The sequence below is a fragment of the Rana temporaria genome, chromosome 12, assembly GCF_905171775.1.
Source record: "Rana temporaria chromosome 12, aRanTem1.1, whole genome shotgun sequence".
NCBI lineage: Eukaryota > Metazoa > Chordata > Amphibia > Anura > Ranidae > Rana > Rana temporaria.
This window is the reverse complement of record NC_053500.1, coordinates 92,425,897-92,447,015: the sequence shown is the minus strand read 5'-3', so window position 1 is coordinate 92,447,015 and position 21,119 is coordinate 92,425,897. Positions and strand designations below refer to the sequence as shown.

The 21,119-nt window shown below is 45.2% G+C and overlaps 1 protein-coding gene across 3 annotated transcripts in view; it reads left to right on the top strand.

Moving 5' to 3' along the window:
• Nucleotides 1–13: 13 nt before the first annotated feature.
• RETREG3 (reticulophagy regulator family member 3) overlaps nucleotides 14–21,119 on the top strand; it is a 493,168-nt gene continuing 472,062 nt past the window's right edge. The window contains exon 1 of one of the 3 annotated variants that reach the window (XM_040331843.1): nucleotides 14–514. In XM_040331843.1, coding sequence (XP_040187777.1) covers nucleotides 282–514 — 233 coding nt within the window. In that variant the 5' untranslated portion in view covers nucleotides 14–281. The remainder of the gene's footprint in view (nucleotides 515–21,119) is intronic. The other 2 variants (XM_040331841.1, XM_040331842.1) reach the window with 2 other exon arrangements.

Genomic DNA, 21,119 nt, shown 5'->3' with positions numbered 1-21,119 from the left:
CAAAATTTGACGAGTCGCCTAATCTGCCGAAACACCACCATATTATGCGATGGGCGATAGGTTTGCGCAGGCGCTTGAGCCTCACAACGGTGGTTGGTTGACCTCTGCTCACCTGTTGATATGCCAGTATTTTTTTTTTTTTTTTTTACGTAACGCGGACTTGTTATTCTTTTAATAATCGATTTTTGTGGCCAAAATAACAAGTGTGAACTTATTATTTCTTATCTTTTAACGTAAGAGCCTAAGAGTGACGTCAATGTTGACAACCCGGTGAATTCAAGATGGCGCAGAGAACGACGGGTGCTGAATGCTCGGGACTGAGGAGAACGAGGAGTGGGGTCAGACGGGGCTCGGCTGCACAGCACAAGGAAGAACAGATTCGAGCTGTGAAGGAAATCTTGCTAGGGACCCTGCAGAGCTACGAACCGCTCGTCACACACCTGCAGGCCGTACTGGTTTGGGAAAGGCCTCGGCACAGCGCACTGCTCCACCTCAGTCTCAACGCTGCGTTCTGGTGAGACAGGACCCTGACTACTCTATACATGCATTGGATATGTATACTGTATTATATTGCAACTATATACTTCATTTGTGTACTGTATTCTCATGGAGCTATATTCCATATATCTGTGTTTTTTTTTTATTTTTTATGGGATCTGTATTTCATATACCCGGGGCAGCCATCAGAAATTGTTGGGCCCCTTGCACAGCTTTAGGCCTGACCCCCCCCCCCCCCCCCAAAAAAAAAAGCATGACCAACATTCCCCAGGGCTTGCCCACGGGCCATTCTACCAAATCCGCTCACTGGCCACCTCACCTGTATGCACTCGGCCCTCCCTCGATGCTGTATATATGTCAGCACCCCCCACAACACACACATCTGTATATATACCAGCCCCCCCCCCCCCCCCCACACCTGTGTCTATGGCAGCCCCTCACATACACACAGTGCTGTGTTTTGGCCCAGGGCGGCACTTTGCGAGGGGCGGCAAAAAAAGACCCTGCACAGCCACCAAGAACCCAGGACCCTGCACAGGGATCGGGAACCTTGCACAGCCACCAAGGACCTTGCACAGGGACCCCGCACAGCCACCAAGGAACTGTGACCCCTCACAGCCACCAGAGCCCCAGCACAGGGACCCTGCTCAGCCACCAGGTAACCCACACAGTCACCAAGGGCCCCAAATAGCCACTTGAGAAGGAAGGTGTAGGACAATTTTAAATGAAAGGGGGCACCCCATTTTAGTAAACCATAATTCACCACTGTATACACCAGGATTTGACAAATTTGCTTGGAATCTAGGAGCCAGCTAAAAAAGTTAGGAGCCAAAAAACGCACCCTGTCCCGACGAGCTTGCGCGCAGAAGCGACCACATACGTGAGCAGCGCCCGCATATGTAAATGGTGTTCAAACCACACATGTGAGGTATCGCCGTGATTGGTAGAGCGAGAGCAATAATTCTAGCCCTAGACCTCCTCTGTAACTTAAAACATGCAACCTGTAGATTTTTTTAAACGTCGCCTATGAAGATTTTAAAGGGTAAAAGTTTGTCGGCATTCCACGAGCGGACGCAATTTTGAAGCGCGACATGTTGGGTATGAATTTACTCGGCGTAACATTATCTTTCATAATATTTAAAAAAATGGGGATAACTTTACTGTTGTCTTATTTTTTAATTAAAAAAAGTGTAATTTTTTTCCCCAAAAAAGTGCGCTTGTAAGACCGCTGCGCAAATACGGCGTGACAAAGAATTGCAACGATCGCCATTTTATTCTCTAGGGTGTTGGGATAAAAAATATATATAATGTTTGGGGGTTCTAATTAGAGGGAAGAAGATGGCAGTGAAAAATGACATTAGAATTGCTGTTTAAAGCGGAAGTTCACCCGCACAAGACACTTTTTCCCCTTAGCTTCATGCTCGTTTTGTCTAGGGGAATCGGCTAGTTGTTTTAAAATATGATCCGTACTTACCGTTTACGAGATGCATCTTCTCCGCCGCTTCCGGGTATGGGCTGCGGGAACTAGGCGTTCCTATCTTGATTGACAGTCTTCCGAGAGGCTTCCGACGGTCGCATCCATCGCGTCACGATTTTCCGAAAGAAGCCGAACGTCGGTGCGCAGTATAGAGCCGCACCGACGTTCGGCTTCTTTTGGCTACTAGTGACGCGATGGATGCGACCATCGGAAGCCTCTCGGAAGACTGTCAATCAAGAAGGAACGCCCGCTCCCGAAGACCCATACCCGGAAGCCGACGGAGAAGATGCATCTCGAAAACGGTAAGTACGGATCATATTTTAAAACTAGCCGATTCCCCTAGACAAAACGAGCAGGAATCTAAGGGGAAAAGAGAAAAAAATAATAATTGGGTGAACTCCCGCTTTAACTTGTAATGCTTAAAGCGGAGGTTCACCCGTACAATATACTTTTTCCCCTTAGATGGATGCTCGTTTTGTCTAGGGGAATCGGCTAGTTGTTTTAAAATATGAGCTGTACTTACGGTTTACGAGATGCATCCTCTCCGTCGCTTCCGGGTATGGGTCTTCGGGACTGGGCGTTCCTATTTTGATTGACAGTCTTCCGAGAGGCTTCCGACGGTCTCATCCATCGCGTCACGATTTTCCGAAAGAAGCCGAACGTCGGTGCGCAGTATAGAGCCGCATTGACGTTCGGCTTCTTTCGGCTACTAGTGACGCGATGGATGCGACCGTCGGAAGCCTCTCGGAAGACTGTCAATCAAGAAGGAACGCCCGCTCCCGAAGACCCATACCCGGAAGCGACGGAGAAGATGCATCTCGAAAACGGTAAGTAATGCTCATATTTTAAAACAACTAGCAGATTCCCCTAGACAAAACGAGCATGAAGCTAAGGGGATAGTTTGAAAAAATAGATTAATGGGTGAACTCCCGCTTTAACTTGTAATACCAACGGCCACCACCAGATGGCGTCGGCTCACAAAAAAAGTTTTTTTTTCTTTTTTTTTGTCCACCTTCCAAGCCAAGTCGCCAGGACACTATTTCTAGTCGCCATGGCGACCAGGATTTGTGGAGCCCTGGTATACACAAACCTGTGAACACACATGGTTATGGCCCCTCCCTGTACACAAACAACTCCCCTTCCTTTGCCTCACAGCCCCTACTTGTAAAGATGGTCTTCCTACCTGGTCCTAGGTCGTTTTCACAAAATGCACTGAGAAACACAGTACAGATCACACAAAGGTTGCACATAAACATAGTAGCCAGAGGTGGCAGTAAAGAGTTCAGACAACCAGGGCTCAAAATTTCAAGTCCTGAGCCACTAGCCAGGCCTTAAGAGTTACTCGCCACCAGTTGCCCCACCTAATTCATACACTGCCCTGCGCCTAATTGCACCCGTAAACACGCCCTCATAGATGATATCATGGAATGACAATGTTTTATGCAGAATCAAGTTACAAAATTAAATATTACCAACAACAACTTTAACAAAATGGGACAGGGCACTGGGGGCAGACCAGAGGGACAGGGCACTGGGGACAGGGCACTGGGGGCAGACCAGAGGGACAGGGCACTGGGGGCAGACCAGAGGGACAGGGCACTAGAACTGGGTCTCTTTCCCATTCTCTTGCTGTCTCCTCTGCAACTCCCATCCATATCTCCCTCTCTCTCCCATTCATCTCATCATCAGGAGCCTGTGTGTGCGGCTCCACGCTTGCATGTCCCCACTTCCCCCTTTTATTCAGGCTGGCAGAGAGGAGAGGAGCTGCAGCACAGCGGGAGGGAGTACAATCCAGTGCTGAGATCCACACAACTGCACAGCCATTGACCCCATAGCACAGCGCACACTGACAGCGCACATCACACATTGAGACCAGTCTGTTCACAGTGCTCAGGCTAAACTTGCATAGAGCACAAGGAGAAGAAAACTGCACAAACTAGAAGGCTGCCGCTCATGTCAGGGCAACTTTCAGTGAGCGCTGCACCGGAGTGGTAATTTTTGCAATCCTCCACCTCACTCATTACTTTCTGCTCTCCAGCTACATTGGTCGGGGCCCGGGGGAGGGGGGCAGGCTCAGAGAGGTCATACTGTTAGGTCCCATGGCTTAATGAGAATTGTAAGGAGAGCACCTGTGTACTGCTCTGCCTGTGCGCGGCTCAACAGACTACTTTTCCCGAGCATGCACCTTTCCTCTTCGGCCGCCAATCTCATCGGGACTCTAAGTGTAGGCACAGATTGGAGGGAGATTGGTCATGCAGCCCTGTCATCACTCGCCCCCAGCTTAAATGCACTCGCCAAATGCTAGTAGGCGAGTGGAAATTTTGAGGGCTGTTCTAAACTCAGTGACGCAAGAACCGCTGATGCTTGTATAATTTTTTTTATATAACGCAAAGCACGGCACCAGTCATGCCATCTTCTGGCTTGGGCGGGCCCCTTACACGTGTACCCCCTGATGGTGGCCCTGCATATACCACATGCATATTATAATGTATTATATGGGGAGGTATAATCTAGAGGTCGACCGATATGGGTTTTTCTCTGGCCGATATTTAGAAATTGCGGCGGCCGATGGCGATATATGACGGCAATTTTTTTTGGGCTGATATGTTAGGCCGATTTTTTTTTTTTTTTTTTTTTTTTTTTAATTTTCCCTTTATCTCATAAAATCTAACAGTTGGACCCCTTTCACACTGGGGTGTTTTTTCAGGCGCCTTTGGGCTAAAAATAGCACCTGTAAAGTGCCTGCAAAACGTCTCCCCTGCAATTTCAGTGTGAAAGCCCGAGGGCTTTCACACTGAGGCGGTGCGCTGGCAGGTAGTTAAAATCCTGCAAGCAGCATCTTTGGAGCGGTGTATACTGCACCTCCACCACTCCTGCCCATTGAAATGAATGGGCACTGCTGCCGAAGCGCCTGCAAAGCGCTTCTGCAGCAGTGCTACACGGCGCATTTAACCTCTTCATCGGCCGCTAGCTGGGTTATAAGTGCCCCGCTTGCAGCCGAATAGCGCCGCTAAAATTAAACTAGCAGCGTTTTACCGTCGACGCCTGTCCGCTTCAGTGTGAAAGCAGCGGAGTTCCGCCGACCGGTAAGTGTCCATATATTAAAATTCAGCAGCTACAAATACTGCAGCTGCTGACTTGTAAATATATGGACACTTAACTGTCCTGGGCGCCCGCAATGTCGGCACCTGAAGCCGATCTCTCCTTTAGCTCTCGGGTGCTGCCCCCTGGCCATCTTCAGTAAGGGAATCAGGAAGCAGCACAAAAACAGGTAATCAAAACTTTTGGACAAAGAAAAAAAAAAACGGGCTAACTTTATTGTTTCTATTTTTTTTTTTTTTTATTCATTAAAGTGTATTTTTTCCCCAAAAATTGCGTTTGACAGACCGCTGCACAAATACCGTGTGACATAAAATATTGCAACAACCGCTGTTTTATTCCCTAGGGTCTATGCTAATATATGTGTGTGTGTGTGTATGTGTATATATGTATATGTTTGGGGGGTTCTAAGTGATTTTCTAGCAGAAAATACAGGATTTTTAATTGTAAGCAACAAGTGTCAGAAAAGATTTTGTCTTCAAATTGCTTAAACTGAGAACTTCTACACACAGAGTTCAGTTCATTGATAAGTAGAAACATTGTTTCTCTTTTCTCACACTTGGCAGGCAGCCCAGAGACAAATCGCTCCATGGGAAATTTCAGGCAACTTGCAATGACTTCTATGATATAGAAGGTATTTGCAAGTAAATCAGCTTTTATTTAAAACAATCAGCCGACGCTGATTAATTAAAAAGTGCCAAAAATTGGCCAATATATCAGTTGACCTCTAGTATAATCCATGTATTCCATTGGAGCTACGGGCTCCATTCACAGAGCTGGATCACATTCTGTATTTAGGTGTTTTCCGAAATGCTGAATGCGATCCTGAAAATGTAATTCACTACTGCTTTATGCAGTATTTACCGTATAAAGCAAATATGCTTGGTAAATATCGCATGAAACATTAGTGAAAGTCAATAACAAAAGCCTGCATGCGATAAATAAGTAAAAAATACTGACAATTTTTAGTTTCTGTTTTCTCCACTTGCTTACTGGGCACCTTTAACCCTTTCCTGCCCAGGCCATTTTTCAGCGCTGTCACTCTTTGAATGACAATTGTGTGGTCATGCTACACACTACCTGTATGAAATAATTTTTCCCCCCATACAAATCGCTTTCCTGACGCATTAATGGCAGCACACACTGGGTTGTGACTCCGCCCCCACAACCTGACAGGATTGATTAACTATAAATTTGAAGAGGAGACACCCCGCACTTTTTTTTTTTTTTTTTTTTCTTTTTTCTTTTTTTTTATCCTCACCTGACAAGATTGGACGTCAAGCATGCCTCTTACTGCAATCGCCCCAGCAGGTTCAAGCCTCTCCTGTTTGGAAGTCCCTCCTGTACAGTCTCTAAATGAGCTTTATGGTGGGAACCCCATTCTGGTGGTCTCAGGGGTTTTTCTTTTGGATTCATCCTGGCATGTCGGCAAGCTTTAAAGAAGCTTAATTTTATGCAGTGGCTTCTCTTTTATCTCTATAGCTGTGTCTCATTTCTGTACCACTTTTCTTTCTCATTTTTTATGTTTGCTGAACTAGCCCACAGAGTCTGCTGGGCTTTGCTGTCCTACACAGTCTGCCGCTCAGCCGTGTCTTCCCGGCCGCTCTGCGAATGCGCGCAGCGGAATGATAACGTCGGCGCCCTGTTTCGCCCTCATCCAAGATAGCGCCGGGACAGGCGAGACGCTACTGCACATGCGCGTCATCAGCGCTGCGACCGTGGTGCGGTTTTTAAAATGACAGAAAGTTTGTTTTTCTTCCCTTGAGCTGTTGCTCTGCCCAAATCCCGGCTTTTTTGCCACTCGGGTAGGTTTTGCCTTCCCCTGTTCTGCCCCAGCCTTTCTGGCCTTCTGGCTCCCCTCTAATCCGCTTGTGTGTTCTCCCCTCAGTTCACCACACCTGCTGCTGTCTCTGCTTCTTCATGGAGCCCACGCAGACCACCACCAGCAAACAAGGTAAGGAGGCCGTCCAAAGTAGGTAAGTAGTGAAGAGACAAAAGAGTGCCTGACCACTAACTCTGCATTTCTGGCAGTCCCATCAGGTCTAGAGACGCAAGCCCGTGGCATAGAGGGAGATACAGCCATGCATCAAGCAAGAGGTCCCGCAGAACCCGCTCAAGATCACCCTCCTGCTACCATCGATCAAGGCGCAGCCGCTCCCATCACAGCCCATTTTACCGCAGACGGTCACCCTCATTTCACCGTGAACAGAGCTACCATACCCGTCCTGCAGCAAACGCTTGCTGGGTGTGCGGTGCTCCAGCATTGCCGGGAAGCTAGCCTGTTGCACTTGCTTCAATGAAGCAACCAAGGAAAAGGAGGCAGATGCCAGAGTGGCTACGGAACTCATAAGGGTGTCAGTACGGGAGTCAATCTTGGAGACCTCGACCCCTCTATCTAATGACCCTACCCCGGGCACATCGGCAGCGCCCGGCCCTTATGTCCAGGTAGCAGAAACCCATTCTGATTATGAGAAGCGTGAGTTAGTATCAGGATTCAACTTCGGCTTAGTTGAACCTTTTGCCCGCTCCGTTCAAGAAGCTATCGGCTGGGAAGAAGACATGGTGGAACCTCAGAAGATCGGGAAGTACTTCCCAGAACTTAGGAGGGACCCCAAGTTATTTCCCTTCATTGAGGAATTGGAGGATCTCATTAAGGACGAATGGGGAAAACCAGACAAGCGGCCTAGCCTTTCAAATAAACTTGCCCAAATGTACCCTTCAAAGGAATCCAAGGTCATTCCCCTTGTTAATGCTCCCATTGTCGACTCGTCCCTAATGCGGCTCGCTAGGCACGTTACTCTGCCAATTGAGGACGCAGTCACCTTCCAAGATGTACTCGATCGTAAGATCGATCTGGAGCTAAAGAAAGCATACTCTACGGCAGGGGGCGCCTGCAGGCCAGCTATCACCACAGCGGGGATAGCTAAAGCCATCTCTGCATGGGCGGCCAATATTGAAAAGTCCCTCCAAGAGAAGGTAATCTCTTCTTTGCAAGAAATCAGATTAGCCAGTGACTTCATGGCAGGGGCTTTAGTCGATATCATTTGCTCCTCTGCTAGATCTATGCTAGCCTCAGTGATGGCTCGCAGAGCCTTATGGCTAAAGCCCTGGGTCGCTGACACGGCTTCAAAATCTAATTGGTGCAAGATACCGTACAATGGCACAAACTTGTTTGGTGCAAAGCTGGATTCAGCGATCTCCAAGGTCACTGGGGGAAAGTCGGGGCTTATTCCCTCCGATAGGAGACCCAAGCCTCAGAGAGGCCCTGCCTTCAGGCGCAACCTACTGGACAGGTACAGGGAAGCTAGGTCCTATCGCCCCGGCAAAGAATTCAGGAGAGACTGGAAGACTTCTCGCCCCTCCTTTATGAGGGTTCAGAAGACAAAGGCCATCACCTTGGGGGACCAGCAGAAGTCCTTTTTGAAGGGTCGCCTGCCCACCCAGCTCAGGAGTTTCGCTCGGATTTGGTCAGAGCACATAAAGGACCCATGGACACTCTCCACTGTCAAATACGGCCACAAATGGAGCTTTATGGGGGCGTTACCGGGGAATGTCTTCCAACCTACCAAAATACCATCTTCCCCAGACAAAAGGCAGCTACTTTTTCAATATGTGTCGGAATTAATTCAAAAGGGGGCAGTCGTAGAAGTTCCTTCGCACCAAAGGGGGAGGGGATTTTATTCCCCTTTATTTTTGGTGCGAAAAAAATCAGGAGATCTACGGCCTGTCCTGGACTTGAAGAGACTCAACAGATGGATCAGAATAGAAGCCTTCAAAATGGAAAGCCTCCAATCCATCCTACTGGCAGTGTACCTGGGAGACTGGATGCTATCAGTCGATTTATCGGACGCCTATCTTCACGTTCCGATCCATCCATTCCAGAAGTTTCTCCGCTTCTCTGTCAGCCAATGTAATTTTCAGTTCCGGTGCCTACCATTCGGCATCTCTTCAGCACCCAGGACGTTCACCAAGATTCTCCTACCTCTCATAGCACTCCTCAGGGAGAAGGGGTTGCGGGTGCACCACTATCTGGACGACATTCTGCTCCTAGCAGAAGATCGGCAAACTTTGCTCCATCAGCGGGAGATTATGATCCCAACCCTCCAGGACTTTGGCTGGTTGATCAACTGGCGGAAAAGCAGTCTTCAACCTACTCAAGTTATGGTGTTCCTGGGGGGTGGAATTAAATACAAAGCTGAACAGGGTGCAGCTGCCTCTAGAGAAGGTAGAACCTTTAGTATGAAAGATACAGAATCTACTGTCGTCCAGACGTTTGCCGGCCAGAGCCTTCCTCAGCGTGCTAGGGTCCATGTCATCGACCATACCCATGGTGCAGTGGTCCCAGTGGCACATGAGAGCTCTGCAGGAACGCCTTTCTCAGGCAGTGGAATGGAGTCTCAATGCTCCAGACCATCCGTATCCCAAACTGGGTGAAACATTCGCTTTGGTGGTGGACTCATCCTCAGAAGGTTCAGGCCAATAGCTCCTCCAGATCCAGAGGTGGTAACATCAGATGCCAGCCGGAGGGGTTGGGGAGCGCATTACCAGGACTAGGCAGCTCAAGGACAAAGGCACTTCCCAGCTCAGGGCATAGTCTCAAATATATTTGGAGCTCCGAGCAGCCTTCCAAGCCCTCATAGCTTTTGCACCTTTACTACAGGGGAAGAGTGTCCTTATCCGGATAGACAATAAGGTTGCGGTAGCCTATATTCAGAGACAGGCCGTTACCTGAAGTCACACACTGTTGGAAGAAATTCGCCCCATAATGGAATAGGCTCAAGTACACCTACTGGACCTGAAAGCGGTATATGTCCCGGCGGCGCAGAACATGCTGGCCGACTACCTGAGCAGAGAGTCGCTTTCAAACAACGAGTGGTCTCTGAGCCACCAAGCATTCTCCCTTCTTACGAAGGTGTGGGGAGTCCCAGAGATCGACTTAGCGGCAAATACCAAATGCCTGAGGTTCTTCTGCGGAGCACCCTTCCTGTCAGCCGAGGGGACAGACTGCTTAAATGGAAGCAGGAAGATATGGACAGCCGCACTCCGATAAATGTAAAAAACAATAAAAGCCTTTAATCCAGTAAAAAATCACTGCACAAACAGAAAAACAGCAAACGGTGGGATGATATAGCTGACGCGTTTCACATTGTTATGCAATGCTTAGTCATAGCTGGAAACAACATAAACCATCTCATTTATAGGTATTCCAAAGAAAAAGGTCATGTGATAAATCCAGTCTGTGATTGGTCAAAAATGATTGTGGTAATCCCATACATCTGTGAGTAGACACAGCGGAGAGAAACTACATTCATTGGAACCAGGTGTAAAGAAATTCAAAGATCATCTGACAAAAAACAATTAACAAAAGTCAATTAAAATTAAGTGACAACAATCGTAGCATCTGCTTGTGTAACCAGATATGGGTGTGGATGTAAAAAGGGTAAAAAGAAAAAGAAAAAATGTGTGAAAAAATAAGATGGAGTGAATAATAGAAATAATGAAGCCATCCGATTGATCTGGTGTGTTTATATATAGAACCCCAATATCATGATATGTGTATAGGGATACTAGATGGTATAAACATAAAGCAGTGACTGTAGTATCCTGCAAGTAAAATTGTCATGAATGGGGAATAATGAACACATGGTGTACTTCACTGCGATATGTGAACTCACATAATGACGTGAGAATTAGTGACAAGGTGTAGGCACTAGATTAGTATGTGAATGTGCAAAAGGCAGGAAGAGGATCAAAAAAGTGAGCGCAGAATTGCTACAAAGTGTAGTAATCAGTGGAAGGACTAAGTGAAAACGTGAATCACGGAAAGCTAAAAAAATGACAGTGTGCTGGCTAGCGGCACGATCCATAAGCATACAGAGTGAATGATCCATCTCACAACAAGTTATCTCGCTGTGAGAGACAGTACTAAAACTGCATGCATGACTGCCCATGCTGTGAACCAGCAGCAGTAAAAAGTAGACACATGGGACAGTGATCTATGAATGAAAACATGTCACTAAGCGCAAGTATGTAGAAGGGCATATATATATATATATATATATATATATATATATATATATATATATATATATATTAGAAAATGTGCATAATGGATATACAGTCCATTATTTTATCTTTCAAGTTTACCTCACACTTGAATCTTTTTTTTGCAGTGTCCCACATAACTTTCTCGGTTATCCATGCACCTTACGTCTGTCAGGACAGTTCAGTTACTATACATATTCTTCATGTCCAGACAGACTTTCATATGTGCATTATTTATCACACAGACCGTATGAACATAATTTGACTTCATTAAGGTTCTACTATAAACAACTTTTAATAAAGCAATTTCTATATTTACAGCAAATATTGCCTAGAATCAATAATGGGATTTTTTGGTTTCATATATAACATTCGCATGTGTATTCCTCTAGGACACTTTATATTGCAATGTTTTCATTGATCATAATTACATTTGTCATTATTCACATTTGACTTTATACACAAGGGGTTATTTACTCCATTGTGCATTCGTTTACACATAATCCCTTTCTTATTCCTGTTTTTTTCCACATTTCCATTTTTTATATTTCCACTTCCATTTCCCATGTTCACGGCATCCAACCTGGTGTTCTGTATATCCATTATGCACATTTTCCACACATATATGGTATATTTATACGCCCTTCTACATACTTGCGCTTAGTGACATGTTTTCATAGATCACTGTCCCATGTGTCTACTTTTTACTGCTGCTGGTTCACAGCATGGGCAGTCATGCATGCAGTTTTAGTACTGTCTCTCACAGCGAGATAACTTGTTGTGAGATGGATCATTCACTCTGTATGCTTATGGATCGTGCCGCTAGCTTTCCGTGATTCACGGTTTTCACTTTAGCTCCTATACGTTTTTACTTTTGCCCACATCAATTAGTCCTTCCACTGATTACTACACTTTGTAGCAATTCTGCGCTCACTTTTTTGATCCTCTTCCTGCCTTTTGCACATTCACAAACTAATCTAGTGCCTACACCTTGTCACTAATTCTCACGTCATTATGTGAGTTCACATATCGCAGTGAAGTACACCATGTGTTCATTATTCCCCATTCATGACAATTTTACTTGCAGGATACTACAGTCACTGCTTTTTTTATGTTTATACCATCTAGTATCCCTATACACATATCATGATATTGGGGTTATATATATACACCAGATCAATCGGATGGCTTCATTATTTCTATTATTCACTCCATCTTATTTTTTCATACTTTTTTTTTTTTTTTTTTTTTACCTTTTTCACATCCACACCCATATCTGGTTACACAAGCAGATGCTACGATTGTTGTCACTTAATTTTAATTGACTTTTGTTAATTGTTTTTTGTCAGTTGATCTTTGAATTTCTTTACACCTGATTCCAATGAATGTAGTTTCTCTCTGCTGTGTCTACTCACAGATGTATGGGATTACTATCATTTTGGACCAATCACAGACTGGATTTATCACATGACCCTTTTCTTTGGAATATCTATAAATGAGATTTTTTTATGTTTCCAGCTATAACTAAGCATTGCATAACAATGTGAAACGCGTCAGCTATATCATCCCACCGTTTGCTGTTTTTCTGTTTTGTGCAGTGATTTTTTTACTGGATTAAAGGCTTTTTATTGTTTGTTTACATTTATCGGAGTGCGGCTGTCCATATTTTCCTGCTTCCATTTATGCTTCGTGCATTGCCTGCACCCATTGGATTTTCCTGAGTTAACACTCGCCACCGAGGTGCACTCATCTGGAGCGGCGGTCTCTTTTTTTTTCTAGGGACAGACTGCTTAGTTCGCCCATGGGACTTCGAACTGGGGTATATCTTTCCCCCAACTGCTCTAATAGCGAGATTTCTATCCCGACTCTGAGAAGGCCATGGTTCACGACCCTCTTACAGCTCAACACCCGACCTCCAATCCTCCTGCCGGTATCAGCGGACCTCCTATACCAAGGTCAATTCCTCCACCCGGCTCCAGACAGGCTGCACCTGACAGCATAGAGGTTGAGAGAACAAAGTTGCTCCCAAGAGGTTATAGCGACTCTAATGCAAGCCAGGAAGAACACCGCAAACTCCACCTACACTAGAGTCTGGGGAAGATTCATCCTGATGGCACAACTTAAAGCGGTGGTTCACCCTAAAATCCACTTTCTGTCACTAGATCCAGCATACTGCTGACACCTGCAGTATGCTGGATTTTTTTTTTTTGTACTTATCGTTTTATCCGTATGTCTGCTCCGGCTCCGAGCGGCGTATCCTTCCGGGTATAGGCGTTCCTAAGTAAAGCGCAGTTGATTGGATAGCGCGTCGCACCTTCCGGAAATGGCCGACGTGACTCTCCGCAATTTACGGCGCCTGCGCAGTCAGCTCTACACGGCAGGCGCTAGCGCCGTAAGCAGCCGAGAGTCACGTCGGCTATTTCCGGAAGGTGTGACGCGCTATCCAAGCCCGTCAATCAACTGCGCTTTACTTAGGAACGCCCATTCCCCGACGGATTCCCCGCTCGAGCCGGAGCAGACATACGGATAAAACGATAAGTACAAAAAAAAATAAAATAATCCAGCATACTGCAGATGTCAGCAGTATGCTGGATCTAGTGACAGAAAGTGGATTTTAGGGTGAACCACCGCTTTAAAGGCTGGGATCCCATCTCTCCAGATCCATCCCAAATCCTGGAATTCCCGCAGTCGGGCGTTGATAAAGGACTAAAATCAAGTACCCTCAAGGTACAAATATCCGCCCTGTCTGCCAAAACAGGCACTAGATGGGCTATGCACCCCTTGGTTATTCAATTCATGAAAGCTTGCTTGAAGATCAGACCTCCCAGAAAGCCATCCTTTCCTGCATGGGATCTTTCAGTGGTTCTAGAGGCCCTTTCCAGTCTGCTTTTTTTTTCCCCATTTGATTCAATCTTCCTGTGGGACCTGACTCTAAGGTTGACTTTCCTCATCGCTATTGCTTCAGCCAAAAGGGTGTCAGTGATACAAGCTCTTATGTCTAAGGAGCCCTATTTAGTTTTCTTGCCCGACAGAGTGGTACTGAGGCCTTCAGATTGTTTCTTACCAAAGGTAGCCTCGTCCTTCCACTACAACCAGGACATCGTCCTTCCATACCTTACTAACGAGAATGGCGAACCTCATGCTCTGGACATTAGATCCACTATCTCCAACTATCTTTCAGCTACTACTTGCCTTTGGAAGATGGATGCCCTCTTGGTTATACCGCACAGAGCCAGACGTGGCCAAGCAGCCACTTCCCGTACCATCGCCTCCTGGCTGGTCAAAACTATTGAAAAAGCATACTCCATTCAACAACTAGCGATCCCGGAGGGGGCATCAGGGCGCACTCAACCAGGGCAGTGGCAACATTGTGGGCAGCATATTGTGGTATTTCATCAGAAACCATCTGCAGAGCAGCAACCTGGTCTTCCAGGCATACCTTTTTTATCTCCCACTACAGAGTGGACGCCGCTCACTTGGCTACTGCCGACTTCGGTAGATCCATCATCAGGGCCAATTCTTCTACACTATAGGGAATAAATATTATTTGCTTGCACCCTCCGGACTGGCGAGTCATGGCAGCTCACACTGGAAAATAAATGTGTCAGGAAAACTGAAAATTGTAGACTCACCTTTACGTAATTTTCCTTTCCTGACACATCTTCATGGCAGCACACAGATGCCCACCCTGCTGTTTAATGATATATACGGAGAATGGTGTGGGGTGTCTCCTCTTCAAATGTATAGTTAACCAATCCTGTCAGGTTGTGGGGGCGGAGTCACAACCCAGTGTGTGCTGCCATGAAGATGCGTCAGGAAAGGAAAATTAGGGAAAAGTGAGTATACAATTTTCCGTTTTTTTCTTTTTGTGACATTTATTCACTATCTGTTTTGTTTTCAATCTTTTTTTGTTTGTTTAGCAAACTTTGAAAAAAAAAAATTGTTCATTTGGCAAGCAGGTAATTTATTCTCCTTTATTGATGTGCACTGATAAGTGGTACTGATGGGTACCGATTAGGAGGCCCTGATAGGCGGGACTGGTGGGCACTGCTTGGCAGTGTGTGGGGCCACCATCCCATTTACACAAGCCGGCAATCTCTTTTTTGCATCGCGCTGACAGCATGAGAAGAAAAAAATAAGCAGATTACCGGGTTCTGTTTACAACATGTCATCAGCTGTCATTGGCTGACAGCTGATCATGTGGTAAAGGGCCATGATCGGCCCTTTACTCCGATCTGTGATCAGCCAAGTCCCAAGGACAGGGGCAGCGAGAGGATGTCCATGTATGCCCTCGCAGCTAATTAAGCCCAAGCTGTAGCCATCTTTCAGGCATCAAGTTGGTTACACTTTGCAAATGGCTTAGGGCTGCAACTAATGCAGGGCTTGCCAAATTTGCTTGGAATCTAGGAGCCAGCTAAAAAAGTTAGGAGCCAGGAACGCGCCCCATCCCGCCAAGCTCGCATGCAGAAGCGAACGCATACGTGAGTACAGGGCTCGACAAATCCCGGTCGCCATGGCGACTAGAAATGGGGTCCTGGCGACTTGGCTTGGAAGGGGGGCAAAAAAAAAAATTTTTTTTTTTTTTTTTTTTTTTGAGCTGGCACCATCTGGTGGTGAGCCGTTGGTATTACAAGTTAAGCAATTCTAATGTTATTTTTCACTATTTTCACTGCCACCTTCTTCCATCTAATTAGAACCCCCAAACATTATATATATTTTTTATCCTAACACCCTAGAGAATAAAATGGCGATCGTTGCAATTCTTTCTGTCACGCCGTATTTGCGCAGCGGTCTTACAAGCGCACTTTTTTTGTGAAAAAATTACACTTTTTTTAATTAAAAAATAAGACGGTAAAGTTATCCCCATTTTTTTTTTTTTTTTTTTTTTTTTTTTTTTTTTATGAAAGATAATGTTAGGCCGCGTAAATTCATACCCAACATGTCACGCTTCAAAATTGCGTCCGCTCGTGGAATGCCGACAAACTTTTACCCTTTACAATCTTCATAGGCGACGTTTAAAAAAAATCTACAGGTTGCATGTTTTGAGTTACAGAGGAGGTCTAGGGCTATAATTATTGCTCTCGCTCAACCAATCGCGGCGATACCTCACATGTGTGGTTTGAACACCGTTTACATATGCGGGCGCTGCTCACGTATGTGTTCGCTTCTGCGAGCAAGCTCGTCGGGACGGGGCGCGTTTTCTGGCTCCTAACTTTTTTAGCTGGCTCCTAGATTCCAAGCAAATTTGTCAACCCCTGCGTGAGTAGCGCCCGCATATGAAAGCAGTGTTTGAGGTATCGCCACGATTGGCAGAGCGAGAGCAATAATTCTAGCCCTAGACCTCCTCTGTAACTTAAAACATGCAACCTGTAGAATTTTTTTAAACGTCGCCTATGGAGATTTTAAGGGTAAAAGTTTGTCGCCATTCCACGAGCGGACAAAATTTTGAAACGTGACATGTTGGGTATCAATTTACTTGGCGTAACATTATCTTTCACAATATAAAAAAAAAATTGGGCTAACGTAACTGGTGTCCTTTTTATATATTTATTTTTTTTATTAAAAAGTGCACTTGTAAGACCGCTGCGCAAATACGGTGTAACAAAGTATTGCAACAACCACCATTTTATACTGTAGGGCAGGCATGTCCAAAGTCTGGCCCGCGGGCCAATTGCGGCCCCCCTTTTAGGTTAGTATGGCCCCCTGGTGATTTTTGATATATATATATATATATATATATATATATATATATATATATATATATATATATATATATATATATATATATATATATATATATATATATATATATATATATATATATATATATATATATATACTTCTGTGGCCCACAGGGCCACAAAAGATATATACCATATTTATCGGCGCTGCCTCGGAGGGGGAGGGACAAACGCCTTCAGATTACATACAGGAGAATCTCCTGTTCACTCTGCGGCATATGTAATAGGAAGTCCCATCTCCTGGGCTGCCATTGGATGACTTCTGACTATTATAGGACGTGGGACTTCGTATTTAAGAGGCCGCCGAGTATTCAGGAGATTCTCCTGTATGTAATCTGTTGGTGCTCGTCCTGCCACCCTCACTGTCCCCGAGGCTGCAGATGGGGATCGATCAAGCTTCACTGATGGCAATGGTGAGGCTGCACTGAAGGCAATGGAGAGGCTGCACTGATGGCACTGGTGAGGCTGCAGATGGACACTGATTATGCTGCATTGATGGGCAGTGACCCTTATTTAAATTCACAGTTCTTTATTTAAAATGTAAGTTTTTTTCCTGAAACTTCAGTCTTGGTGATGGAGTGTGTTTTTTTTACACAGATAAATACTGTATATCCAAATAACACGCCCAAGATCATCTCTTCACCACACACAGCCACAAAGGCAAGAGAATTCTTGTTGGGCCGTGTATTGGTTGCTCCGAGGAACACACTTAGACCGAATTTTAATGATTCAAAGAATGTCAGGCAAAATGGTCGGCCCTCACGCATGTTCACTTCATCAAATCTGGCCCTCTTTGAAAAAAGTTTGGACACCCCTGCTTTAGGGTGTGTAAGGGGTTAGCTCAGTAGCGGTGGGGGGGGGGGTGACCCTCTGGGTGGGTTCACTACACACGGAACTATACAGAAAGGCAGTCGAAGACGGTTGAAAACAAATATTTAAGTTTGTTCTTCCATCTTGATGGAAACAAGTGCAAGCATCCAAACGGCATTAACAAAATCAAACATAAAATAAACCATGGCCACTTGGGGTGTCTATCTTCACCACACAGGAACCTATCTATGGAGTCTGGCACAGCCTACTGCTGGGCAGACACTGCTGGTCATACAGCAGAAAAACAATAGTCTTTTTGATTTTTATCACACAGAAAAATCAACAGCACCTCACCTCTTCAGAAGTATTTCTGCTACTGCTCTCCTTCACTCAAAAAGCCTCAGGATGCAGTAATCAGTAGTAATCCTTTGGATTACTTATAGAGGCCTTAATTGCCTCATTCTGAACAGCTGAAGTTTTTCAACGCCCTTAAACCTTTCTGGCTACTTCTGCAGCCGACACCCCATAATAATTGGTGTATTGTCTAAACAAGGCAGAAATGTATCTCCCGTTTGTGACAACACCCACAGATTTACCTGACTTCCTGTCACAGGTGTTGGACTAACAAATATATATAATGTTTGGAGGCTCTAATTAGAGGGAAGGAGTTACAGAAGGCTGCAAAGCCACGGCCTCAATTACTGGCCAACACGGCCCAATGCGACCGCGTGGGGGAGCTTGGAGACGCAAGATACCCCAGCTGTGCCGCTCCAGATCGATGAATCTAGTCACAATTGCGATCTGGCGCCTGGGTTTCATCGAACCCTGAACTAACGATTATTTTATTCATAGAATCATTGGCCGATTTATTGTTTTTATTAACCACTTCATCCCCGTACCATATTGCTGGTCAATGACCGGGCCACTTTTTTGCGATTCGCCAGTGCATCGCTTTATCTGACAATTGCACGGTCGTGCGACGTGGCTCCCAAACAAAATTGGTGTCCTTTTTTCCCACAAATGGAGCTTTCTTTTGGTGGTATTTGATCACGGTTTTTAGAGCGACAATTTTGAATTTTTTTTATTTTTTTGCTGTAATAAATATCATCAAAATATTTAAAACATTTTTTTTTCTCAGTTTAGGCCAATACGTATTCTTCTACATATTTTTCGTAAAAAAAAAAAAAAAAAAAATTGCAATAAGCGTTTATTGATTGGTTTGCGCAAACGTTTTAGCATTACAAAATAGGGGATTATTTTTTTTTTTTTACTAGTAATGGCAGCGATTTTTGATTTTTTTTTTATCGGTACTGCGACATTATGGCGGACACTTGACACATTTTTGGGACCATTTGCATTTTTATAGCGATCAGTGCTATAAAAATGCATTGATTACTATAAAAATTACACTGGCAGGGAAGGGGTTAACACTAGGGGGAGAGGAAGGGGTTAATTATGTTCCCTGGGTGTGTTCTAACTGAAGGGGGGGTGGGACTAACATGGGGAAATGACAGATCGCTGTTCATCATTGTATGAACAGACGATAAGTCATTTCTCCCCCTGACAGGACCGGGAGCTGTGTGTTTACACACACAGCTCCCGGTTCTCGCTCTGTAACGAGCGATCGCGCCCAGCCGGGCACGCGCATCGGGAACGGGCGAGCGCGCGCGTGCCCCTATTGGCTGAACTGCGAGATGACGTATATCTACGTGATCTCATGCAGCCGAGCCAACCTGCCGCCATATAACTGGCGGCTGGTCGGCAAGTAGTTAATCGAATAATGACCTTAAAAAAAAAAAAAAGTGTGGTTTATAATTGACACAGACAACGGAGCTTTGCTCCCACTTTTCCATCATAAGATTTAATTGACCGCAGCAGGAGCCAATGCCAATATCAGTCTGTCCTGTGAGGAGGGAGAGAGCTGCTGCATTCGTGCACAGCGAAGATCAGACTCAGATAAGTAAGGGGGTGGGGAATCCTGACACTAATTTTTCTTTTATTAATGCAGAAAAACCTTAAATCTGAGCTCCAGGCTCCTTCTACAAAAGTAAATACTGTAGCTGCTGACTTTTAATATTGGGTCACTTACCTGTCCACAAATCCAGCAGTGTCTTCACCTTTTGGGTACTGCCGCTGCCATCTCGGGGAAGGGAAGCCAGTAGCCTGTTCTCTACTTGGCATGTGCTGCACTTTGTGAATGGCCCAGTGGTGGGGGAAGGAGGAGGGAGGCCAAACTTCCGGATGAATTTGCTGCAGCAGAAGTAGGAGCGGGTACATTTGGTGATTGCCAGACCAAATGAAGTTTTTATGATGCTGGGTTCCCGATTAGTCTCTTCCATGGGCTTTTTTCTACACATTTGGGGGTAGGCCAATGATGAGTAAGCACATCTGTGTGAAACTCATCCATTGAGCACCTTCCTTGGATTGTTTGTCGTGTTCGCTTGATTGTATGGACTTTTAATTCTTTTGATTTTATTTCAGGATGTGCCACCATTCTTCTTTGTTTCAGTTGGATTTCCCTGGCTGCAGACCAGGCAGGCAACCGTATCTTCAGCCTCTCATCAGATCCTCACAGGTGGCTTTGAGTGGTGTGTTCCCAGCGCTTTCTCTCATGGGAAAGGGTACCTTTCAAAACCAGGAGGCAAATAAGTTGAGCTTCCCCTTTTTGGGGCTCAGTTTTAAGGCTTTAGAACCAAAAGAATAAAAAAATATATAATTATACCAAATATAAGCTTTAGGAAATAAAAAAAAAAAAAAAAAATGTAGGTTTTATGGTTCTAATGTCTAAAACCCTGGTGTCCAACCTGTGGTCTGCCAGCCTCCTGTGTAGTCATATGAAGTTAAACTGCAGGTATGATTTTTTGACTGCATAGTTAACATTGGCCCTGCCTGGACCAATGTTGGTATGCATATCTCAGGACCACTCCTGGTAATCAACACTACTTCATTAATAGAATCTTCTAGGTCCAGTGTCGGGTGGCTTTCCTTCTGCATAGTAATTAGTGGTTGCTTGCTCTTCACTGCTGCATATTCACTGAATACCTTGTATATACTTTTCTTAATAGACACCTGTGACGGACTCAGCCGGGACAGATGCTTTTGGAGGGGACAGAATGCTAGCCTTTTGCCTTGTGATCATGGGCCTTGCATTTGGGGGAACGGTGCTCTTTGTAAGCTGTGTGCCAGGGGACCCCTGATGTGGTGTTACTTTGGATCCATGTCCCCACAAGACACACAGACTCCAGAAACCATGTATATGCCATATTAGAATGAGTGACTGATTCATACTGTTGGGACATATACTGTGAGGAGATGCTTATGTCATCACCTCCAGCCACCTGTCTGTTGTCTTTACAGTTAAACCTCGGATTACGAGCATAATCTGTTCTAGGAGTATCAAAACGTAAGTTCTGAATAAAGTTCTATATTTAAATAGGTATCAAATAATG